Below are 26,020 nucleotides of genomic sequence, written 5' to 3'. Positions count from 1 at the left end.
TGTATTTCCATATCATCATACTTTTCCATGTGAAAACCTAAGCCTATCTCTAGCAGAAGTATCCAAACAAAATTTTATTTGGTTGTGTTATTTTTCCAAGTCTTGGTAATAGAACTCTTTGGGAAATTATATTTATAAATAGAACTAACGCTGTGATTTTGTTTTAATTGACAAAAATTTAAAAAAAAAAAACCTCCTTTACATTTTTACACTAAATTTAAGGTGATTATCTGGAGGTTTCATTTCTTGGAATGAAAATTTGGGAATAATTATAACTATAAATTTTTCAAGAGTTACTACCCAAATTATTTAACAGTTGTTAACTATTAGAAGATTTAGAAAAGTTAACCTATTATCAAAATAAATTATAGAGATTGTAAGATATAAGGCATTGCCTGACTCTTCCCCCTTAATTATAGAACTTTTACATATTTGGAAAGTGACATTTTCCTCTTAAAAAATTTCTCCCAACTAAGTATTTATTTAAATAAATAGAGTCAGAGTGACTTACGAATGTCTTGAAGCTGGGCAGCATCTGAAAAATAAGGCCTCTACCATCCTTTACTTTAGTGTATGAGGGAACACTAATCTTGGTTTCAGTGAAACGCAGAAGCAGCGTCAAAAGCAACTGTTCTAACGCACCAGTAAACTTCCAGTAGAGTTGAAAATTACTGTTTCTAGGTAGTCTACATTTACTCTCACATGTCAAGCATGTGCCAGGAGTACTGTTTTTTACTATAACCTTACTTGTATTTATTTAAATGTAGTTTTTTCCCTACAACAAAAATGGGATCATTTACATCCTACTTTTTTCACTTACTGAATCTTAAGAGATCTGTGTCAGAGCATGCTGCTTTATCTCATTTTATAAGAATAACATATAGATCTATTTTATCAGTACCCATAAATAGCCATTTAAGTAGTTTGTAGTTTTAATTTAATCAGGGTTTGTGTTTACTTCTCAAAATAAAACAGATACACAGCAATTATCTTTATAAATTAAAGGAAACTCAGTTTCACAATAACTTAAAATTATTTCATTAAGTTGAGAACATATATTTGTACCAAAAGTCAGATATAACCCTTGAAATTTTATAATTTTTGGTTGTATTATATACAACCTGGAGTATTTCTTAACTGGCTATGAAGAGATAAAATACTTTTAACACTTATATTACCTGATGTATTCCCTTTATTTTAATTTCTTAGGCAGACTGAGGGCTAAAAAGTCCAAGCTGAAATATCACTGCCAAGCAAGTTCACTAAACCCAGCCACAGGGGATGCAGAGGGTTTTGACTGACATGTATTCTTCTGATGCATTCCACCATGAAGTCTCTGATGAGGTAGCAAAGCAAAAAAGTTAAATCTTTCTCCCATCTTCTTAGGATTCATTAACATATCATACCCATGAAGTAACTGCTGCCTTACTGATGGCTCGTCTGATTTATCTAAAAGGACCTGAAAAGAAAAAAATTCTTAGCAAAAATAATCAGAAGAAAGAATTTATAATTGTATGCAGCAATACTAACAACTCTTAAATATTCCAGTAAAGTAGGTGCTCTAAATGTGATTTCTGATTACCTGAGAATCATGCAGTACTTCTTAAAAATGTAGGTTGCTATGACCCAAACCTATAGATTTACATTTTTAACAAATATCCCCAAGTGCTTTGATCTATAGTAAGGTTTAAGTGTCCTAAGAACAATTAGAAATTTCAGACCCATGAATACAGTTTTCTTAATGAACAAAATACTACTTGAATGTGTGAATCCTACCCCAAAAGGAGGTACAAGAGTATTAAGGCCAAGTAAACTTGTTTAAAGTAATTTTGAAATACTATGAGATCAAAATATTTAATTATAGTGAAATAAGATAAACCTTACCTTGAGCCGAACATCAATACCCATATTTTTTAAAAATGTTTGCTGTTTTATTGGGCCGAGGGAGGCTACTTTTCCCTTTGCTATTCTTCGCAAATAACTGAAGTCCACATCAGCTGTTAGATCTGCTGTTCCTGGAGCAATTAAGACATCATGAAGCTTGTGGCCACAAAATCCCTTGAACATAAAGAAATTTTTGCTTTTTTATGACTGTCATTATCAAGATTAAGGAAATGCTATCACATTTTTACATAGCAACTGTTAAAAAGGAAAACATGGCCTAAATCTGTGATTTACAGACTACACAGGAGCATCCTTTCTTCAAATGAATACTATGTGGAAAACTCAATGTAAAGTGCAACATCTAAGTGCCTAAATATACTACCCATAACATAAAGTTATTTAACATTTTATTAAAGCCTGTGGTGATGGAATAGAGATCTCATTAATTCTTTAGATGAATTCTCATAGTTATGCAGAGAACACCTAGGCAGGCAGTGTTTCACAAAGTATATCCATCATATGCATGAGAATCACCTGAGATTATGTTATTGGACTCCTCCCACTCCCGATCAGGCAGAATCCTGGAGGTAAGGCTAGATAATCAGCTTTTGTAACAAGCTGTCCACGTTATTATTAGATACAATAAAGTTAGAAAGAACCACAGTCTAGATACGGGACGTCCTCAAACTTTTTAAACAGGGGGCCAGTTCACTGTCCCTCAGACCGTTGGAGGGCCAGACTATAGTTTAAAAAAAAGAAAACTATGAACAAATTCCTATGCACACTGCACATATCTTATTTTGAAGTAAAAAACAACAAAATGGGAACAAATACAATCACTGCCTCATGTGGCCCATGGGCCACAATTTGAGGACCCCTGGAAATGACTAATGACTTCTGGTTAAATATATTTCAATTGAAGTAAATTGAACAGAAAGGATGTTTAAGGGGTAAAAGAATACATCTGGAGAGGGGGAAAAGATTAATTGAAAATATGATAAAGTTTGATTATAGTAGCTAGGTTAATTCTCCAAAAAATTGGAGTGCGTAGCACTGCAATTTTTTTTTTTTTTTTTTTTGAGACAGAGTTTCACTGTCGCCCTTGGTAGAGTGCGGTGCTGTCCTAGCTCACAGCAACCTCAAACTCTTAGGCTCAAGCAATTCTCTTGCCTCCGCCTCCTAAAGTAGCTGGGACTATAGGCGCCTGCCACAATGCTTGGCTGTTTTTTAAAAAATTCAGGGTCCTGCTCTTTGCTCGGGCTGGTCTCAAACCTGTGAGTTCAGGCAATTCACCCACCTCGGCCTCACAAGGATTATAGGTGTGAGCCACTGCACCCAACCAAAAAAAAAAAAAAAAAAGTTTTTTGAATGAAGGGGGGACAGATAGAAAAGTTTAAGAAAAGTTTAAGAATGTAAAGAAATCTTTCCATTTGTATCATTCAGATGTTAACTAGGATCTATGCAAAAGTAGGTTCTACAGCTAAGGAAAAATAAATAATTCAGACCTTATTCAAATAGGAGAGTTGGAAAGTGGACTTAGGATTGAGGAGTAAGATCTAGAGATAAAATTATCATGCAATTAACACTGATTATAAGTAATGTAACATAGCAATGCTACGCACTGTAGAAACCAAAGATAAAGACCTTCAATAAGGTTGAGATATAACAGTGAAATTCTAACAGATCCCATTACCGAATTACACATACTCTGAAGGTATCTGTCTTTGTTCCATCATGACCGTAATCAGCAATCAGTGCAGCACCCCCAGTTAGTGCGATGCGTTGAGAAAGCTCCTGAATGATAACACCAGCATCAGGACACACCTCAACATGATCCCTTGTTTCATCATGCTGGTAAGAGAATAGGTAAAAGAACCAAAACACATCATTCAAAAGAACTGTTTCCTTAGGGCTTTTCTTCAGAGAGCATTTCTTCGTTCTAATAGAAATAAATTCCTTCTAATACAAATTATATTCTGTAGACTCAACTTTCAACATAATATTCTTATACAAGTCTTGGTTCTTTGATGGCTACCCAATTGGTTTACACAAACATTTTAATCTCTTATGAAAAGGCAAATGCCCTCCCAATAACCCCGATGGCCAAGTGCATATTTTAACATAAAATTACTTTTACATCATAAACCACATAAACACACTCCACTAGATTCAAAGTATGGGAAAGGGATTTTTGTCTCCCTAGAACAATGCAGGGCACATAACAGGCACTGAACAAAATTGTACTGTCAGAACAAATGGTATAAATCCAATATAATAAAACAGACCCTGTTAAGCAAGTATATCATGATGCTCTCTGTTGGGACAAGAAAGTATCCCAATTATATGCCTACATCTAGAAACATCAGCTTATTAATTAATGCCAATGTACCTGAGAACCTTATTACCTCAAAATGTTCAATCATCAATCACCATTCTGTGACCTGAATCTAATTTAGGTATCCATGGAGGCATGGCAAAAAGCCACACTTTAGCCCAAAGTTGTTTTGAGAATATACCTAATATAGTTTCGAGAATTAAAGGAGAAAATATAGTACATATACAAAGTACTCAATAAATGTTAGCTGTTATTGTTACCTTACTAGAGGTCTGTACTAGCTGTTACAGACACTCTATAGCAACCCCTATAGCATATGGCAAGGAGGAGTGAGAGTTACAAGTACACCTGTATAGCTGGATAATGGAACACCTTGGTAAGGGCATGGGGAGGGATTTAGCTCTCTTAACAGGCATGAGAGCTCGTGAGATTACAGCATTAGTGAATTGACAGTCTCTACACCTGTGGTGTTAAGCGTCATGCGATCAGCTCTATATTAGGCTGCAAGAGAAGGCATGGGGAGCGTATGTACATTCTATCATGGACAGCTCACTCTTGACTCTGTCACTTCTCCAGCTTGCATAACACCTGCACAGCATCTCTCTACTAAAGACTGCTAAAATCTATCCTTCTAAGACAGCGGTTCTCAACCTGTGGGTCGCAACCCCTTTGGGGGTCGAAGGACGCTTTCGCAGGGGTCGCCTAAATACATCCTGCATATCAGATATTTACGTTACAATTCATAACAGCAAAATTACAGTTATGAAGTAGCAACAAAAATAATTTTATTGTGTTTGGGGGTCACCACAATATGAGGAACTATATTAAAGGGTTGCGGCATTAGGAAGATTGAGAACCACTGGTCTAAGAAGAAGACTACTTCACCCTTCTCTCTCTCTCTCTCTCTCCCTTCTGCTAAAGCAAATAGCCTTTAGGCACCTAAGAGCAATTGTTCCTGAGCAAGATAACAGCATAGTGGTCTCCATCAGGAACATAACTAGATAAGCAGGGGGCCAGAGACCTGGCCAGTCCTGGCCCGGACCAGTGGCAACAAGATACTGAACGCCTCCTAAAAATCCGACAGTTACCAATACCATTTGACAATGAGGCAGCTGGGCTAACACAGAGGGAAGGGACTTAGCTTAGTAACTGCTTATTAACTTTTATCTCTTATTACATACTAAGGTCACACACACTTAAATGATTTTAACCTGACTTTACAGCCTCTGCACTTTCACCATCAGTAAAAAGCAACTCCCTCATATGTTGCTAGCCACTCCCCCTGTAAAGGAACTCTAAAATAGTAAGTCAGTAAATAAGACTTTGAAGATGCTGTTAGCAATAAAAGAAACTTGAAAGTATTCTTACTTGTATGAAAGCTGCTGCTGGGGTGACACAAGGTGCCAAAACAAACCTCAGTTTATCAGGAACTTGTGGATCAACATCAATGAATACTTCACGCCATCCTTGTGGTGTTTTCTAAATACAAAGTAACACATAAAAACATATTTTTGCAACTTATTCTGAAAACTGCCTCTCAAAAGCAACTATTTGCTTTCTCCTCTTAACCATAAATATTTATAGTACTATTCAAAATTATATAAAGGCATTACTTCACTTCCTTTGAGCAATATGAATATGAGTAGACTGATAGATGTAAACTATTAATGTTATAAGGGAGAAGGAATAACAAATGACAGTGTAGGAGATAAGGAGATAAGCAGCATGCAAAGTGCCCCCAAAATGGAGAATACACTCAGGAGAAACATCAGAAGCTTCTGCTGACAGACTGCTACATGATAATGAAATCGCTTAGCCTTAAAAACTTCAATCTTTGAATTTTTTTTTTTTTTTTTTTTTTTTAAGACAGAGTCCACTCTGGGTAGAATGCTGTAGCATCACAGCTCCTAGCAACCTCAAACTCTTAGGCTCAAGAGATCCTCTTGCCTCCCAAGTATCTGGGACAATGCCCAGCTATAATCTTTGAATATTTAAAAAATTTGCTGAAGTCTACTGAGCATGGTGGAAAGTGCTTGCTGTCTCAGCTACTTGAGTTTGAGATCAGCCTGGGCAACACAGTCAGACCTGTCTCTTTTTTTTTTTTTTTTGGCCGGGGCTGGGTTTGAACCCGCCACCTCCGGCATATGGGACCGGCACCCTACTCCTTGAGCCACAGCCGCCATCCAGACCTGTCTCTTAAAAAATTTTTTTTGCTAAAGTAAAATCTTTCATGCATTGCCAGTTGCCATCTTATATTCTCTGATATCTTATCTTATATTCTCTGATATCTTTATCTCAGAAGAATTAAAATTCCTTAATAATTATCCCAGGAGAATTAAGAATGATCTTTAACATTTCATTTTTGCTTTTTAATGATTTATGTTCACCAAAATTCCAAATAATATTTAAAAATAATTTTGACAAGTAATGTTTGTATACTAAGTAAATACAATAAATATTCCTTCTTGCAATACAAGGCCTTTGGTATTCATTTATATACATGACACTTTTCCCATCATACCTGAAACTTATGCACAGGGAGAACATCAAAAAATTCATGCGCAAGATAAAAGCTGTACCCTATTTAAAAAGAAGAATTATGTTTCAGCATTTTAAGGCACTTAATTAGTTCCTGTGAACATTAACTATAAAAAATAAAATGCCTATTCTTTCAGTATCAGAACCACATGATACTTCTATAATCATCACTACGATAAAATTATCTATCTCTTCATAGAGAACATACAAAGGAACGATTATTTCTATTCTCAATTTCCACATAATGGAATCACAGAACTGAAATACCTGAATTAATAAATATTTTATTCATCACCAGGCCTGAAAGAAATCAGAACTCAAACTTGTTAGCTGGAAGGGAATTTGAATTTCATAAAATCATCTGAGAAGGCTGAGGTTAGGAATGGCTTAGATGCCTTGCCCAAGATCATAACACCACTTTAGGTCTGAGCTGGGCTTCATCAATATTCCTGACTAGTGCAGGGATTTTGCCACCACTCCTTCCTTGTCTTTAGACAAGTAAGGATTTTTAAGACTGGATAACTGAACCAAGCCCACCTACCAACACTGCTTCATCATCAGCACCACCTTAGCTACAGGGAAATCCTAAAAAGTGCAATGGAGACTTACAGTTTGGTTTAGTTTTTACAAAACCACATGACATACAATGCACCTTAATGTCAGGCCATTTTATTTCCTAATATGATTTCTAGAAAAAAATAGGCTATTCTCTATGGATAAGGGAATTGGCAGCAATAACTCATCTATGGTATTACTGTAAAACAGCGGTTGTCAACCTGTGGGTCGCGACCCCTTTGGACTGTATTAAAGGCTTGCAGCATTAGGAAGGTTGAGAACCACTGCTGTAAAAGGTTATGGTCCTACTACTGAGAGGGGATGTGATCAAAATTCTTTCATTTGTCTATGTAATTACCTGTTGGAACGTCTTGCAGATCTCGATACCAGAAAATTGGCATCCCAGACTTAGTAACACCTTTCATATATACTGGAGAGCCAGCACTTCGCTCTAATGGGACCTTCTCTTCAGTCAGTGTCAATGCTTGAATCTCACTTAATTTTTGGCTCACCTCCACTAGATGTATTGAAATGTCACAGTTTTTCAGTACAGATCCAAGCTGACTGAACACCTAAATACGGAAAGAAGAAAAAAAAAATACTGGCAAAATACAATGTGTTAAGCAGATTTTAGATTTTCTAATCACTTACCCCAATAATTTAATCATGTCTTAATAAAAGGAATGTTTGGTTTCAGAGAAAATGTTTCTCCCTCAAGCCACTCTCTAGTAGTCTATAAGAATCATCACTTTATGTAAGAAACAAATAGTGCCCAATTTGCCTTCCTAATGATAAATTATGATTAACAAATGAGAACATTTAGCATCCATCAATAAAAACAATGATTCTGATTATGGGGATCTAAAAAAAAGACTAAGGGAATAAAATGTATATAGCCTTGATTTTATAAAGTCTATATATCTATGAAATAATCTCATCTTCAAGATGATGAAACTATCCTCAGAGAATCAAATCTGAATGACGCTAATAACTGGAGAGTTTAACTCTGAAATTCCATCACATTTTCAATTTTTAGCCACCCACATAGCATTTTTTTTTTTACTGTCATAAATATGTGAAGGAAAAAGGAAAATACTATTATTTTACCAGTCTTTGAATTCTAAAAATTGAATGGCAAAAGAATAAAATGTATCAATGTTATTTTTCATTAAAATTTAATTTTCAGTGATCTCCTTCCTACTTTTAAGATATGAACATGCAGATAAAGACTGACAAGATGAACAAGGTCACTAAATCTGAAATGTCCCATTTTGAATCAAAAGTTTAGTTTATTATATCTCTAGAAGCAGCACAATTGGAGCATGCATCAAAACTATCAACACAGTTTTGCTATCTCCATGGTCACTAGTGTATGCCAGCAGCAAAGAAGCCTAGAGAGTAAGTGATGATGAAATCGTGAAGGGCATTTTCCACAGCTTGTTGAGAATTTAATATTTTTCCCTGCAAGAAGCAATCCGAAGCCTGAAAGTAGTAATAGTCAGTTGGTGCAGGGTCTGGTGAATAGACAGAGTTTTCAGGTATAACTTCTGTAGTTTGAGACTGTTGTTTATGTGACATGTGGTCAAGCATTGTCTTGCAAGAGGTTGGCCTGTCTCTGTTGACCAATCTGCTGCTTAATCACAAGCATCCTCACATCATCCAATAGGTTGCAGTAGACATCCATTCTAATCAATTGACTAGGTGTCATGAAGCCGTACTGGATATTCTAGCGCTGGACTACCAAACAGATATCATTAGCTTTTTTTGATGAATATTTGATTTTGGATTGTGTTTCGGGACTTCACCTTTATCCCACCATTGTACTACATGCTTGCAATTGTGAAAAAGAATCCCTTTTTTGCCACACACAATATAGTGTAGAGATGGTTTGTCTTTATAATGTGACAGTAAAGAAAGGCAAGCTTTGACGTGTCTTTTCTGATGTTTTTTTACGTCACGTCGAACCCACCTCTCTAGCTTCTTTACCTTGCCAATTGGTTTCAGATGGCCAAATATTGTTAGAATAGTAATGTCAAACCTTGCTGCTAATTCACATATAGGTTGAGATGTATTTGCTTCCACTATAGCAGTGATTTTTCAACTGACATGCCGCAAGAGGATCTTAGGTGTGCCACAAAAAGTTTTAAAGATTTTTAATTAGAGTATTTTAAAAAGGAGCTCAAAGCACAGTAAGTACATTTTTTTTACTTTTTTTTTTTTTTTTTAACCAACATAATTTAAGTGTGCTGTGGAAGTTAACTATCGGTTCAAGTGTGCCATAAGACTGAAAAAAATCGAAAAACACTGCGCTGTAGCTTTCAGCTCATCATTACCCACTTTGGTCTCACAGTATCATCTTCATATCATCATCATCATGTGGCTCATTTTCAAGATTAAAATCACCAGAATGGAACTTCTCAAACCATAATGTACTGCACTTTCATTAGTCACATCCTTCCCAAACACTCTGTTGATATTTCAAGCTGTCTGTGCTGCACTGGTTCTAAGATGGAATTCTTATTCAAAAATAACATGAATTTTTAGCCAGGAGCAGGGGCGTACACCTGTAATCCTAGCACTTTGGGCGGCCAAGTTGAGCAGATTGCTTGAGCTCGGGAGTTTGAGACCAGCTTGAGCAAGAGCAAGACCCCCATGTCTAAAAAATATCCGGGTGTTGAGGTGGGTGTCTGTAGTCCCAGCTGCTTGGGAGGCTGAGACTAGAGAATCACTTAAGCCCAGGAGTTTGAGGTAGCTGTGAGCTATGACGCCATAGCACTGTACTGAGAGCAACATAGGGAGACCCTATCTCAACAAAAAAAATCAATAACATGAATTTTTGACTTGTCCATGGTTTTACAAAAATCGCTCTAAAAAACTTTTGAAAGATAATCACAAGCCAAAACATTGAGTTTGAAAGAATGAAGATGTACCCTCTCAATTAAAAAAAAAAAAAAAAAGAAATGTATCAAAGTAAAATGTCAAAGATACCAACTGTTATAACTTAGTACTTAAGGAAACAAAACATTTCTTTTTTAGTAACTTCATAGTTTTGAGATGAAATGCACATGGAAAACACTTCCTAAGAGAAAAATCGTTCAGAGGGTAAAATCAAAAATAAAAATAGGTAATACTTCTTTGGCTATTTTCTTTACATTTCTTCTAAATTCTTTGGCTTTTTAAGAATTCTTAAGACTCAATCTAGAATGCATACTTCATATATATTTAAGGTTATGGACTTGATTTTAAAGTAAACAAGAAAATATTATTATATTTGAAAACCTTATTAAATCTGTTTTATTCAAGTAACTTTGCCAATTTAAAGAAATATAAAATAGAGCCCTAGAAACTTAATCAGTGATTTGGGTATCACAATTTAGTGACCCGTTTCCCCACTGATAGGCATTTGGGTCACTCTAGTGTTCTGTGATTTTAAACAAGGTTGCTATCTTCTTGTATGTGTCTTCTGGTAATTTCTCTAGGGGATATCACTAGCAGTCAAATTGCTAGATCATGCAATGTAGTAGCTTTCATGTCAGTAGATAGTGCCCAACAGCTTTTTCAAAATGGTTGTACCAAATTATACTCTTTACAAGCTGTTCGTCTAAGAGTACTGCTTGGCCACTTATAAGTACTCTTTGGTCGGTCCACATATCCCCATTCTCACCAATACATGGTGCTGTCAGATTTTCTAATTTTTGCAATGTGGTCAGGGTTACAGTGGTATCTCACTGTGCACTTAATTTTCATTTCCCTGACTACTAATGAGACTAAGCATCTTTTTGTTTCTATTAGCCTAATGGATTTCGTCTTTTATGTCTTCATAAAAAGGGCCTATTCACATCTCTGGCATGATCTTACCGATTTAAAGGAGTTCTTTATATATTCTAACCTTCAGTTCTTTTTGGCTATGTTTGCAAATAACTTCTCACACTCTGTGGATTATCTAATCATTATGGTGTCTTTAAAGAAAGACAAAGTTATTAATTTTAATAAAGTTTAAATTACTAATCTTTTCCTTTATAGCTTTTTTATATAATTAAAAAAACTTTCACTACACAGAAGATAAATATATGTACTGTCTCTCATAATGTCTTCCAAATGTTTCCTATTTCTAGCTTTCACATTTATCCCCCCTCCATTTTTTAAGCTTACAGACAAGTAAAGATTCATTATTCTAACATTGCATCTTAGCTGAGAAATACAACATTAAGGAACTGAAAGTCAAGGAAATCAACAAAATTTGCAAACTTAGTCAGAAGTAGTAAGAGTCAACCACACGGGAATTAAAGACATTCTTTTATTACTTACCCTTAAAATATCTCCCACAAGGGTACCCCTACCTGGACCCAGTTCCACCAGCTGGAAAGCTATACTTTTTCCAGTGGCCATCCATTCACTAATGAACCATATCCCTAGTAACTGTGACAAGAAAAAAAAATACATTATATCTTTTTATAAAGTATAAGATTAGACAATGTAAAATTCTATATAAATGTATAGTTTATGCTATTAATGGAACGCAAAATGTTTACAATCATGTTATTTAATATTCACATATATGTATACATACATAAGAACTTCCCTGGGACTCTGTCACAACATACACCCTTTAGGAAGATTATAGTTATAAGGCAATCTCTACTATAAAAGGTCCCAAGACACAGATGATTAACAAAAGGTACTAGTACTTGAAAGAAAATAGATTTGTGAAATGTGATTATGCCATTTCTTCATATTCACATGATTTAAATAATTACGTGACTCTTAAATATAACTGACATTTTTCAATACCTGGATTCTACTTCCTCTTATGCACTATTTCCTATTTCTAAACTTATCAAGGGCACTTATATGGAAGTAAACAAACTAGAATTCTGTTCATTGAAGGGAGACTTCTAACTACGGCGAAATCATGGCTGGGGCCATGATTTCCTCTTAAATCCACTAATTCATCAGTATTCTTTTTAACCTTTTCTCTCCTCTTTCTTAAGTACTCTTATACCTCTTTCCTCACCTTTCCTTTCGTCTCCTTCTACTCTCATATTTCATCTGGTTCTCCTTTTTTCTACCCTCTTTACTTGCATTTCCTTCTCTTTATCTCTATTCTCTTTTCTATAGTGAAGTATAAACTTTGCAAATATCCTCTTTATTAATTCCTTCTCTATTGCCTATTTCTCTAGTATATAAACTACTGAAATGTTAAAACTTTTGATAAATCACAAAAAAGGCTATAAAAAACTATCACAGAATAATACAGATTAATCTGCTCTCTAATGTTTGTGATAATAGTTTCTTTCATCATTTACATTAGAAATTACCTCCCCAAAGATCTGACTTATTTCAGGTGAAGTAATAAAATCTCCTTTTTCTCCTAGCATGTCACGGTACACATAATAGCCCTGAATAAAAAGAAAAAATGGAGAACACAATTAATTTTCAAAAACTGCTTTTTGAAACACCCCCCCCCCCAAATCATATAATGTATACAATGAAATAGTTATTTGGTAAGAAAGTTCTCTCCTCTAAATAAGATAACACTATATCTTTACCTAAATCTTATAAAGTAATATTTAGTCACCTCAGAAAACTAGTAGACTATTTTTTCCTTTCTTGAAATGTGTGTACAGTGTTTGGCCTCCTTTGTATATTCTTTCCTAGTATATTAAAAGAAAGAATCAAGCCAAAGACCTAGTAATTAACAAAGTTTTAAAGTAAGCATGAGCAAAATGGCAGTTTGCGATATCTGTGATCACTCTACTGTGATAGGAAAATACCAGTGATTTCTACTGATGACAAAGTCACAGGTATTGCTGATGCTACTTGTCGCCTATGTTAATAATTGCAAAAATGATAAACTTCATGTACAAATTAATGAAAATAAAGATTAATTTTTTTCTAAGTTCATGAATGCCCTCATTTCTATTCAAGGGTCCCTAGATTAAGAGCCTCTAATTCAAATTTTAGTTGCCTCAAGTCTTAATGCTGGGAAACCTTCCTTTATCTAAGTACACTCTTCCTGGTTCCTTGGCTTTAAACACCATCCACATACTGTTGACAACCACGTTTATACATGCCTACCCAATCTTTCTCCTGAACTGCAGACTCTTATAGCCAGCTGCTTACTTACTACCTCCACCTGGCTGTTACTGCCAACACAATAATGTGTAAAATGCAGCTCTTGATGTAGACCCTGTCCCCACTACTCTTCCATACCTGGTCCATCTTAACCTCAATAAATGCCACTACTTGCTCAACCTACTTGCTCAAACTAAAAGTCTAGGAATAAATGGCACCACTTGCTCATAACCTACTTGCTAGAGCTAAAAAATCTAGGAATCTGGCCCTTTCTTTTACCCATTCCAGCAGCAAATATTGACTCCATTTTTTATCTCAAAATATTACTGGGGGTACAAGCGTTTTCAGTTACATGAATCAATTTTCTTATACTTGAGTCAGGGTTAAACGTGTGTCCACTCTCACTCCATTTCTACTACCACCACAGTAGCCTAAACCACCTATCTTAACCACAGTAGCCTAAACCACCTTTCAGGGGAATGAAAAGATCCTTGCCTTGAGTAAACCTCTGAACACCAGACTTACACCACCACATGTACCACCAATAGCCAAAACAACCCCGGAATTCCATAATGTCCTACTTCAACCCACCAAAAGTTCATAATAGTCTAAAATGACAGAGTGTAATAGTCTAAAAAGACAAGTAAATATAGGTCAGAAAGCGGTGACAGTGCTTAATCCTAAAACAGTAAAGACCTAGGCTCCCTCCATTCTCAAGAAAACCTAAAAAAGCCCAAAAAAGCCATGTGAACACAGACAACTTTCCAGGCAATAAATTACTATTTCCAGTTGCCTACTGGGGATTTCTACCTAAGAGTCCCATATATTTCAAATTCATGTATCAGACTGAACTCTTCATTCTTCCCCTTCTTGCATTCTCTTCTCTCAGAACAATTGTCTACACCATCTACCATTAGCCCAATCAGGTGAAGTCATCCTTCCCTCACAAATCCAATCGGTTATATTCTGTCTCCCAAACACCCCTGAAATGTGTCTTGTCTTTACTGGCAATGCCCTTTACTTAACCCAGCCCTGACCAATTGATAGATCAATTTACCTGTCTCCAGGTCTTTAGGGAGGGCTCTTCCCCTTGAAGGCAACCCCACTGTCTGGCCTATAGACTTTAGGGCTTCTCCAGCTTGACTCACACCTTCCAAATCTAGCCCTGGCTTGGTCCTCGGTCCACCCGACCCATACCTTGGCTGGGTTGGTCAACACCTCCTTCATGTACTCGGCCACAGTGATGGGGCCAGTAGACTTTATTTTGTACATAAGATGCCGCAGCATCGGCGTCACTGGGTTTTCTGCCGGCTCATTCCCGGAGCTTAAGTATTTTCCTCTCCATATAAAGGGAATAACTGTGAAAAACATAGATTAAACAGGCCACATTATAAAATTTGGTATCTGTATGTGCAAGCACCCTGAACACTTTAAAAGCAGCCTCGTTAAACCTTAACCTCGCCACGACGCCAGAAGGTGGACTGATGCGCGCAGCATGCCCACGAGGCGCAGAGACAGCTCGCACTTGCCCGCACAGCACAGTCACTTGGCATCTAGCTGAACTCCATCCACTCTACAGACCAAAGCACTTTCAGGCAGGAGCCCCCAGCTGAAGAACGCGCCCCCTGCAGTTTCCACAGAAACCAGGGTTCTACAGGCCGGAGGCTTACCCGTGCGCGCCGCGACGCACAGCGGCCCCGCGCCGAACCTCACCAGGACTCTCATGCCAACATTCGCAGGCGGCGGTACACCGTCCCGGGTCTGGGAATTAAGGCCATTTCCGGGAGAGGACACGCCCCCGGAAGGAAGTACGTCAGGAGCCAAGTGGAAGTAAGCTGAGGGTAGTGCGCGTGTGCTTCGCTAGCTATGGCGGCTGCGAAGGAACCTTTAGAGTTCCATGCCAAGCGGCCCTGGCGCCCGAAGGAGGCGGTGGAAGATCCAGACGAAGACGATCAGGAAGATATCAGTGAGGCCGAAAATGGGTTCTCCCTTGAGGAAGTGTTACGGCTCGGAGGCACCAAGGTAACGGCCGCAGGTTCCGGGGAAGGGGGCAGGCGCGGGGAGGCGAGAGTGGTCCCAGTGTGGCTCCGCGAATGGCCTGCCGCTCTCGCGCTGCGGAGAGGAACGGCGACCGGACCCAAATCTTAGCTGCAGAATAGGTTCAGTGCGCTTACCCGCGCTTCTTTCCACTGCTGTTTACAAAAAGAAAGTTTCTAATTGAACGTTTTTCGCGGTAGCGCTTCTTAGGAGGGCTTCTAGCCCTTCTACCATGTCATTTTATTGGCATGGTATAACCATCACTTTAGCGGGTCGGATGGAACTGGTTTTTCTTGACCTCGTGGCATCAGTGCTTTGAACGCCAATAGTGTTAGGATTTTAGTTTTTGTTCTTACGGGTACATTCACATGAAGCCCTGTATATGCTCTAAAAGGCCTCCTTTTTTTGAGCATGTGCCTCGTAAATAAGGGAGGGAAACAGCAAACAAACCTTTAAATAGTACACAGACACTGACTAGTGCTATGGGAAAAATGGAACAAGGAAAGAGGATAAGGAATAAGAGAGGGCATTACAATTTTAATTGAGATGATCGCAGAACTCATCACTTGTGGTTGACCCAACAACCGAGGAAGAAGTGAGCCACACGCCATTCTAGTTAGATGGAACAGCAAGTGCATAGTCTAAGGCAGAAGGGTGGGTAACCTATTCCAAGAACAGCAGAAACGGCAGGTAGCTGAGGTAGGGGAGACTAGTAAGAAATGAGATCCAAGAGGTAAGAGGGTAGGTTTTTGCTCTGAGTTTTATTCAGAACCATTTGAAGATTTTAAGGAAATATGCTGCAGAATTTAGCTAATTTTTTAAAAATAATGTTATGTTTGGGCATTGAGTTGAGGGATGGAAGAAATACAACCTATAAAGGCAGATTTAGTTTGGTTTGTGCTTGGATTTAATTTAATTTTAGAATAAGTAATATATATATAGAAGAGGCGAATTTTAAAAGATACGTGATGAAAAGTCTACTTTCCCACGTTTATCTCCAGTCATGCATTTTTCCTGAAAGGAGGCAATTATTTTACAAGTCTTCCCCCCACCACCACTCCACCCAGAGATATTCTGTACCTTTACAAACAAATAAATATTAATCTGTGCATATGAAAGTGGTACCATATATGCCTTTTTATGTATTTTGTGGGCATTTTTGTTAGTCATAGAGACCTTTCTGTGTCAGTGCATAAAGTTCTATGTCATTGGTTTTATTGCTGCGAAAATCACAGTGTCTATTTGTGTTTTATTTCCCTCCATAGAGGCTGTGCCAGTAGCTTACATTCACATCAACCATGTATGAAAGTGCCCCTCCTTCTCCAGCACCACCTGTCATAATTTTATCTTTGCTCATATGATAGATTTTAAAATGGGTGTATCGTTGTGTTTATAATGTAGCTTTCTCTAAATGTCAGTGAGGTTGGACACCTTTTCATATTTTTAAAGAACTTTTTGTATGAACTGCTGATAGCTTTTTGCACATTTTTTATTGGATTGCTTGTCACTTACTGATGTGTAGGAACTTTTATATTAATGATTTAAGTATAATTTCTTTGATATGAGTTGCTAATATTTTCTCCTAGTTACTACTTGTTTTTTGATTTTTTTTTTTTTTTTATTTCTATGTTTTGAGTGTGAGAGAAGTATAAATTTACCAGTCCTTTCCTCTGTGGCCATGAGTTTTTGTCAAATTTGAAAAGGTTTTGCCTATTCTGAAATTATTTTTTTAATTATGTTGTACTTTCTCCTATTATATTATGGTGTTATTTTTTACATTTTAATCTTAGATCTGGCCAGGCATGGTGGCTCACACCTGTAATCCTAGCACTCTAAGAGGCCGAGACAGGTGGATTGCCTAAGCTCAGAAGTTCAAGATGAGCCTGAGCAAAGCAAGACCCTGTTTCTATTAAAAAGAAAAAAGAAAAAAACTAGCTGGGCGTTATGGCAGATGCCGGTAGTGCCAGCAACTCGGGAGGCTGAGGCAAGGGGATGGCCTGTGCCCAAGAGTTTGAGGTTGCTGTGAGCTTTGATGCCACAGTGCTCAACCCCAGGGCAACTGAGTGAGACTCTGTCTCAAATAAATAAATCTTAAACCCATCACATATTTATTTGGGATAGGGTGGGAGCCTGAGTAATACCGTAATAACTATATATTTTTTTTCTTTTTTGACACAGAGTCTCACTTTGTCCCCCTGGGTAGAATGCTGTGGCATCATACCTCACAGCAACCTCAAACTCCTGTGCTCAAGGAATCCTCTTGCCTCATCCTCCAGAGTAGCTGGGACAACAGGTGCCCACCACAATGCCTGGCTATTGGTTAGAGTCAGGGTCTCAGTCTGGCTCAGGCTGATGTCAAACTCCTGAGCTCAAGCAGTCTATCCTCAGCCTTCCAGAGTGCTAGGATCACAGGCGTGAGCCACCCTGCCCAGCCTACTGTATTTTATTGATTTCAAAGAGATAGATTTCAAATTAACTTTTGGAGTTAACTGAACTGTTACATTTATAACATTTTTAATTTATGTTATTTTGCAGCAAGATTACCTTATGCTGGCTACATTGGATGAGAATGAGGAAGTGGTGGATGGAGGCAAAAAAGGAACAATTGATGACCTGCAACATGGTGAATTGGAAGCATTTATTCAAAATCTTAATTTGGCCAAGTATACAAAAGCATTCTTAACTGAAGATGAACCAGCTGAAAAAGAAAATTCCAGCAAAAAAGAAGCAAAAGTATCTGATAAAAAGCAAAATGCAGCAGAAAGTCAAAAGACATCAATCAATAAGGAGAAAAATAAGAGTAGGCCAGAACCATGTTCCAATGAAAACAGCAATGCCAAACCAAAAGTAAAGAAAGATAAGCAAGACATCTTTGAATTTTTTGAGAGACAGACATTGTTACTAAAGCCTGGAGGCAAATGGTATGACCTGGAGTATACTAATGAATATTCTTTGGAATCCCAGCCTCCGGACATTGTGACTAAGTACAGAACTCTTGCTCAAAAGCTGTACGAGCATGAAATAAACTTATTCAAAAGTAAGACAAATAATCAAAAGGGAGCTTCTTCCACCTGGATGAAGGCAATTGTGTCGTCAGGGACACTAGGTGACAGGATGGCAGCCATGATTCTTCTTATTCAGGATGATGCTGTTCATACACTCCAGTTTGTAGAAACTCTTGTGAACCTTGTTAAAAAGAAGGGCAGCAAACAGCAGTGCCTCATGGCTTTGGATACTTTCAAAGAATTACTCATTACAGACCTTTTGCCAGATAGTAGGAAGCTACGGGTTTTCAGCCAGCATCCTTTCAACAAACTAGAACAGTTGTCCAGTGGCAACAAGGACTCAAGAGATAGAAGACTGATCCTGTGGTATTTTGAACACCAGCTGAAACACTTAGTGGCTGAATTTGTTCAGGTCTTAGAAACATTAAGTCATGATACCTTAGTAACCACGAAAACTCGAGCCCTTACAGTGGCTCATGAGCTTCTTTGTAATAAGCCTGAGGAAGAAAAGGCTTTTCTTGTTCAGTTGGTAAATAAACTGGGAGATCCTCAGAGCAGAATAGCCACAAAAGCCTCCCATCTGTTAGAGACATTACTTAGTAAACATCCCAATATGAAAGGAGTTGTATGTAGTGAAGTAGAAAGGCTACTCTTTCGCTCAAATATCAGCCCTAAAGCTCAATATTATGCAATTTGCTTTTTAAATCAAATGGTCCTCTCCCATGAAGAAAGTGAATTGGCTAACAAATTAATAACTCTTTATTTTTGTTTTTTTCGGACTTGCATCAAGAAAAAAGATATTGAGTCCAAAATGCTTAGTGCCCTTTTAACGGGTGTGAATAGGGCATACCCTTATGCCAAGAGTGGTGATGACAAAGTGAGGGAACAGGTTGACACGCTATTTAAAGTGCTGCATATGGTGAATTTTAATACCAGTGTGCAGGCTCTAATGTTGCTTTTTCAAGTAATGAATTCTCAGCATACAATATCGGATCGATATTATACAGCATTATACAGGTAAGTATATCATTTCAGCCTATGAATGTGAGGAAAAGAGAGTTTAGACTAGATTTTAGGCCCCCCTAAAAGGAACTTGCTGCACATCAACTTAAAGTGAGTCACTTAATCCTTACTTCCCTGATAGGTGCAAAGTATATTAAATGCTTTAAATATGTTGTTTTTTTTTTATTATTTTAAGAAGTTAAAGTACAGAAAAATAATCCAAAAAAAGTATTCATATCCTATACCTAATATTTCAAAATTAACATCTTGCTCTGTTTGTTTTAAATCTTTATATTCTTTTTTTTCCTTTTTATTTTTGGTTTTTGGTTTTTTGTCTTTGTTTAGCAGTCCTGGGGCAGGGTTCAAACCGGTCAGCTGTGGTCCAGGGGGTCAGCGTTCTAACCACTTAGCTGTAGGTGCCCACCCTGTTGCAAATCTTTAGAATATTAAAGAAATAGAATAAGTATAATTAAAGTTGCCTTATCCTCAATCCTGTATCTTCCTCCTGTGTTGTTATGGGGTTGCAGTTTTGGATTTTCTTTTTTGTTTTGAGACACAGTCTCACTTTGTCACCCTGGGTAGAATGCTGTGGTTTCACAACTTAACAGCAACCTCAAACTCTTGGGCTTAAGCCATCCTCTTGCCTCAGCCTCCCCAGTAGCTGGGACTACAGATGTCTGCCACAATGCCCAGCTATTCTTAGAGACAGTTCTGGCTCCTGCTCAGACAATCCACCCCACATAGGCCTCCGTAGTGCTGGGATTACAGGCGTGAGCCACTGCACCGGCCTTAGATTTTCTTTTAACGTTGAGGTTAAGATTTTGTTTGCTGGATTTTGCAGCTGTCCTGCAATTTACCCTGGAGACATGACATTTTAAACAATGTGTAAACAGCTTGGAACCATAAAAGTAAGCCAGTAGGCTATGTTCAAGAATTTATTGTATTTGTGTCAAATTCATTTCTATAATTTTACATACATATATCTTGTCAGAAAATGTAAAGCTGTCAGTTTGCTGTATAACTTTGGGCAAATTAATCCTTGTTAAAACTTTATTGGTAGGGCGGCGCCTGTGGCTCAGTGGGTAGGACGCCGGCCCCATATACCGAGGGTGGCAGGTTCAAACCCGGTCCTGGCCATATTGCAACAAAAAAATGGCCAGGCACTGTGGCAGGCGCCTGTAGTCCCGGTTACTCAGGAGGCTGAGGCAAGAGAATCGCCTAAGCCCAGGAGTTGGAGGTTGCTGTGAGCCGTGTGACACCATGGCCTTCTACTGAGGGCAATAAAGTGAAATTCTGTCTCTATTAAAAAAAAAAAAAAACAAAAAAACTATTGGGTAGACATGATTAATCCCATTTTATCATGTTTAAGTTTGTTGGTAAAAAGAGAGAAAAGCTCCTATCTCATAATAGGAAGATTATTTAATTTGGACAGGGTTATGCAGGTAGTAAATGATAATAAGTGGGACTTTAAGAAAGACTGGTAAGTTAATATACAAGTATATGTTAACCCATGTAGTCTTCATGTGTATGTTATATGCTTAACAGTGCCTAACATATAAGTGCTACGTGTTGACTGCTACCCTTGTTACTATTATTCACACATATTTCTTTAATCCTCTTCACTGCTCTCCAGTCTGTGAGGAACACTAATTTGTACAAGGTTATACAGATATCAAGAGACCAAGTTAGGTGGTAAATCCAAGTCTACGGTGGCTTTAGAGTACGCGATATTTCATGGTACTGACTGCTGTGGTACCCTAAAAAGAATCTCAAAGGCCTTTCTATAATTTTTTGAAGTAATTTTTTTAGCAGTAGATGCTTATTAGTTTGAGAAGAGTTCCAAGGGTGAAAATATAGAAATTTGGGGGTCTTGAAGGTTGGTTATTTTGGGGTGGTTTCATTTTATTTTTTTTGGTGGTGGTGGGGGTGTTAACCTTTAAGGATTATTAGAACTTCTAGTTTTCAGAAAGTGTTTAGAATCTATTGGAAAACATTTTTCTAAATCCTGGTGATTTTTTTTTTTTTTTTTGTGGTTTTTGGCCGGGGCTGGGTATGAACCCACCACCTCCGGCATATGGGACCAGCACCCTACTCCTTGAGCCACAGGCGCTGCCTCATTTTTCTAAATCCCTAAGATACTACAGTCTCCTTAACACAGCAGTATGACAACTCTGTGGAAAAGTAGATTCCTAAATTCTTTAAATTACTATCTTCCAAGAGCTCTCATAGTTGGGTTTTCTAAAGGGCTTTTATGCCTTATTAAAGTATTTGCTCTCCCTTTTAAACACTTAATTTTCTTTTTTTTGAGACAGAATTTCACTTTGTCACCCTGGGTAGAGTGCTATGGCATCAGACATCACAGCAACCTCAAACTCTTGGGCTCAAGCCATTCTCTTGCCTCGGCCTTCCAAGTAGCTGGGACTATAGGCAGCCACCACAATGCCCGGCTATTTTTAGAGATGGGGTCTCGCTCTTGCTCAGGCTGGTCTTGAATTCCTGAGCTCAGGTATTCCATCTAGCCCAGAGGGCTAGGATTACAGGCATGAACCATCACACCCAACCACTTTTTAAATTTTAAAAACCCCAATTAATTGAGGGATAAAAGAAATGATTTGACTTGTTTTAAAAAATATGATTTATCAAAAACTTCAGGAAGATGTTCTCTGGCAAATGGTGGACAGGTTCTTCTCTAAATTCTCAAATGTTTCTGTTGATGTGGAATGGAATTTAAAACTAAAAATGAGTTGTCGACTGCCTGGGAATGTTGAAAATTTTAATATTAATAGAGAAAACTGAATATCAAAGATGGAACAATACAGAAGAGGGTGGTATTTTCCAGTTGGGAGAAATTGGGTATGCAGAGCAATATAAAAACACTTCACAAGCTTAAGTATTTTCTTTTTTTGTAGAGACAGAGTCTCACTGTACCACCCTCGGGTAGAGGGCTGTGGCGTCACACGGCTCACAGCAACCTCTAACTCTTGGGCTTCCGCGATTCTCTTGCCTCAGCCTCCCGAGCAGCTGGGACTACAGGCGCCCGCCACAACACCCGGCTATTTTTTGGTTGCAGTTTGGCCGGGGCTGGGTTTGAACCTGCCACCCTCGGCATATGGGGCCAGCGCCCTACTCACTGAGCCACAGGCGCCGCCCCAAGCTTAAGTATTTTCATTTCTGGAATTAGTGGAATAAAGTTAATGGAGGTGCTTGGAACAAAGGACGTCATGATTCCACATTTTATTAGAGCTAATCTGGAAGATAGTTGTTAAATCTAGAAAGATTCAACAACTAGGTAGAGTGAAAATTCTTAAATTACATGAGATCAGAGTTGAGCAGCCTACAGAAGCCTACCTCAGAGAGAGAAGAACACCTTTTAGCTATCTAGGTTCAAGTATTTGATAAGCTGTCATATAAAAGTATTAAGTGCCTGGTATTGGGATTGCAACAACAGATAGCACAGGCACTGTCTTTATTCCACTAGATCTTAGAAGCAAAGGAAAAAGCAAAGAAAGGGTGTGAAACTGTGAAGGACATAAACATGGGACTGATAACTATGGACGTGCAGAGAGCTCGTAAAGAGGATTCTGGGTGGGAGAACAGCATGTATGGGAAGGGAGTTACAGTTAGGATGTTGACTTCAGATTCTTTGTAGTCCTCAAAATTTAATTCTCCTATTCATGTATGGCCTTCGCTAGACCCATGGTGGGGGGCTGCCTCTGGTCATCCAGCTAATAGTCACAAGAACAAAAACTCAGATCTTCAAGTGAACTGCCTTTGGGGATCAAGTTTTATTTGGTTTTGGATTAGTCTTTCTGGTGGGGTTCTGTGTCTGTATAAAATCTACACTATTAGGAACGTGCCCTGTTGATGTAGAAAACAGAAAGCCGTTTGAAAAAGACAAGAGAAATCACAAAAAACACCTCTTGCTCCTGTGACTTTTTCTCCCCTGTGCCACCATCATTCTTTCTGTTCTGGTATTGATTTCCATTTTACCGCTTCGGGCAAAAATGATCTCTTCTAAAATAAGTAGGAAAATAGTTAGCTTTAATTAAAGTAAGGTTAGTAGTTTGCCTCTAATATGTGCTTTTGGTTGTGGAGATGTTTTATGAATAAATATTTGATCTTGGTCGTGTTTTATAGGAAGATGTTGGATCCAAGGTTGATAATGTGTTCCAAGCAAGCTATGTTTCTTAACCTTATCTACAAATCTCTGAAAGCTGACATTGTATTGCGCCGGGTGAAGGCTTTTGTGAAAAGGTTGCTTCAAGTTACTTGTGAACAGATGCCGCCATTCATATGTGGAGCTTTATATCTTGTATCTGAAATCCTTAAAGCAAAACCAGGTTTAAGAAGTCAACTGGACGATCATCCGGTATATTTTACAACTGCTCTTTAAATTGGGTGTTAAAATTCGTTGGTTGTTTTATAGTGTTTTGCTTTGTTTCAGATGATAATAACTTAGTTCTCTGGAGCATGTAAGAGTGAGTTTGGGATTCAAACAGGCCTAAATTTTAGGCCTGAACAGTCCTAAAGCAGCTGAACAGTCTTCTAGGAGGTCATGTTGCTTGACCTCTCTCCTTGTCATAAACTTCACTATACAATAAACTGCAATTATATGAGATAGTTACAGAAGATGATAAAGCCTAGTCGGTCTCGTAAGCCTGTTTCCTCAATTGTGAAGTAGAAATAATAGTACTTGCCTCAGAGTTACTTAGAACTTTCAAGTTTCACAAGAATTGCAATAAGTGAATCTGCTTCAAAACTCTCTATCACATAATTGAACATAGACTTTATTGCAACTTTCAGTTGATTAATGTATATTCATGAAACGATTTTTTGGTTAGGAGTCTGATGATGAAGAACATTTTATTGATGCAAAAGATGATGACGATGATTTAGAAAAATTCACTGATGCAGACAAAGAAACAGATACAGTGAAAAAAGTTGAGACAGAGGAAACTGTATCTGAAAGTGACATAGAAACCAAGAAACCAGAGACTGCTTCCTGGGTACATGTTGATAATTTGAAAGGTGAGTTTTTTAAGTCTTTAAATTATTCTCTTGGATTTTTAAACTGAAGAGTTTGTTTTCATATTGATCTTCGTAGACACTTAACATTTTGCCATTTTAGAAATCTTCAGTGTTGCTTTTTTTAAAAGGGAAGCTCTCATGATCAGATATTTTCAAGACCTTAGACACAAATTTTTAATACACAGAGTCACTGAGTTCTTTATTATCAAAACTGTAGGTAATTATAAAGTAATTTTAATCTTAGAAATTAAAGCAAATAACCTTTGAGGCTGTGAAGTGAAGATAAGTTAAAAAACTGTAGACATGTTAAGTGCATAGTAAATCTGAGTTCCTTTGGCCATGTCTCTATTTATAAAAGCCTCAAACAGTTAACACATGGAGACATCCAAATGTAGTGTATATAGAACATGATTTATAAACAGAAATATGTGGTTATACATTGGGAATTAAGAAAACTTTGTGGGCTCGGTGCCTGGGGCTCAAGCAGCTAAGGCACCAGCCACATACACCGCAGCTGGTGGGTTCAAATCCAGCCCAGCCCGCCAAACAACAATGGCGGCTGCAACCAAAAAATAGCAGGGCATTATTGCGGGCGCCTATAGTCCCAGCTACTTGGGAGGCAGAGGCAAGAGAATCGCTTGAGCCCAGGAGTTAGAGGTTGCTGTGAGCTGTGATGCCGCAGCACTCTACCCAGGGGGACAGCTTAAGGCTCTGTCTCAAAAAAAAAAAAAGAAAGAAAAAGAAAACTTTGTGTAAGATAGAAACTTCAAGTGGTTTTCCATACACATACCAACTGAATTAAATTAAGTTTATTAATTGAATATTACAGCCAAAAGAAATCACAGGCATGCAGCTTCTCTTCATTTGAACCTATAGAGAACAGAATGCTAGCTTGAACTTCTAGAAATGTGGGACCAGGCCCATTTCTTCAAACTTGACGTTCAGTTCATTCATCTCCAAATTTCAGTTTGCCTGTGAAGTACAAAAGAAAAGTAACCATCAGGAAAGTTTCTAGAAAAATATATTATTTTCAATGATAGTGTTACTATAGCAACTAATGTAAATGCATGCTTTAAGAGAAAAAAAAATTCCACTCGTGTTGTGTACTAGGATGAAAATTTTCTTTATTAACTTTTAAAACTTGCTATGGATTTTGCAAAACTGTTTTTCCCAAAGAAATAATCTGAAGATCCTGTTACAAATACTTTTTACAGCAACCTCAAACTCTTGGGCTTAAGTGCTTCTCTTGCCTCACTTGTTTCTTATGTTGATAGTATGGTGCCTGTACTTTAAAAGGAGATGTAGAAACAGTTTGTATCAGAAATCCTGTATCTTCTTTCTCTTATTTGTGTCTTACACAGCACTCTGGAGGATAGAAAGATTTCTGACTTCCTGCTTCTGAACTATATAAATGATCTCATAAAGCAGTTAACTTATTTGCATTATCCTTTCTTTGTAAAACTGAAGATTATGGAAAGCATACTTGTCTAAGTCTTTCTGAATATTATTGGCATATAATTGTATGAACAAGTGATTTAAATAAATATAAATTTATGCATTA

General features: G+C 37.6%; 3 protein-coding genes across 8 annotated transcripts in view; 1 reads left to right on the top strand and 2 right to left on the bottom strand.

Annotated features, from left to right (window-relative positions):
* Positions 1-1,181: 1,181 nt before the first annotated feature.
* Positions 1,182-15,165, bottom strand: NDUFAF7 (NADH:ubiquinone oxidoreductase complex assembly factor 7). 4 transcript variants are annotated; one of them, XM_053589804.1, is made up of 10 exons: positions 15,058-15,165; positions 14,585-14,745; positions 12,631-12,711; positions 11,621-11,731; positions 7,671-7,884; positions 6,741-6,799; positions 5,588-5,698; positions 3,592-3,735; positions 1,885-2,058; positions 1,182-1,459 (listed from the first exon to the last, which is right to left on the bottom strand). In XM_053589804.1, the coding sequence occupies exons 1-10, from the start codon at positions 15,110-15,112 to the stop codon at positions 1,244-1,246; spliced, it is 1,326 nt and encodes a 441-aa protein (XP_053445779.1). In that variant the 5' UTR covers positions 15,113-15,165; the 3' UTR covers positions 1,182-1,243. The 4 variants fall into 4 exon arrangements, with proteins under 4 accessions (XP_053445779.1, XP_053445780.1, XP_053445781.1 ...); XM_053589805.1 differs by lacking the exon at positions 12,631-12,711; XM_053589806.1 differs by lacking the exon at positions 14,585-14,745 and having other exon boundaries at positions 15,058-15,160.
* A 50-nt stretch (positions 15,166-15,215) lies between these two features.
* The window catches only part of CEBPZ (CCAAT enhancer binding protein zeta), a 24,992-nt gene continuing 14,187 nt past the window's right edge, over positions 15,216-26,020 (top strand). The window contains exons 1-4 of the mRNA XM_053589799.1: positions 15,216-15,409; positions 17,960-19,446; positions 23,569-23,800; positions 24,273-24,459. Coding sequence (XP_053445774.1) covers positions 15,254-15,409; positions 17,960-19,446; positions 23,569-23,800; positions 24,273-24,459 — 2,062 coding nt within the window. The 5' untranslated portion in view covers positions 15,216-15,253. The remainder of the gene's footprint in view (positions 15,410-17,959; positions 19,447-23,568; positions 23,801-24,272; positions 24,460-26,020) is intronic.
* The window catches only part of CEBPZOS (CEBPZ opposite strand), a 21,376-nt gene continuing 20,608 nt past the window's right edge, over positions 25,253-26,020 (bottom strand). For all 3 annotated transcript variants that reach the window (XM_053589814.1, XM_053589813.1, XM_053589811.1), the window contains exon 5: positions 25,253-25,431. The gene's annotated coding sequence lies outside the window, so the exon portion shown is untranslated. The remainder of the gene's footprint in view (positions 25,432-26,020) is intronic.

The sequence above is a fragment of the Nycticebus coucang genome, chromosome 4 (assembly GCF_027406575.1).
Source record: "Nycticebus coucang isolate mNycCou1 chromosome 4, mNycCou1.pri, whole genome shotgun sequence".
Lineage (NCBI taxonomy): Eukaryota > Metazoa > Chordata > Mammalia > Primates > Lorisidae > Nycticebus > Nycticebus coucang.
This window is presented reverse-complemented; position numbering and strand designations above follow the sequence as displayed.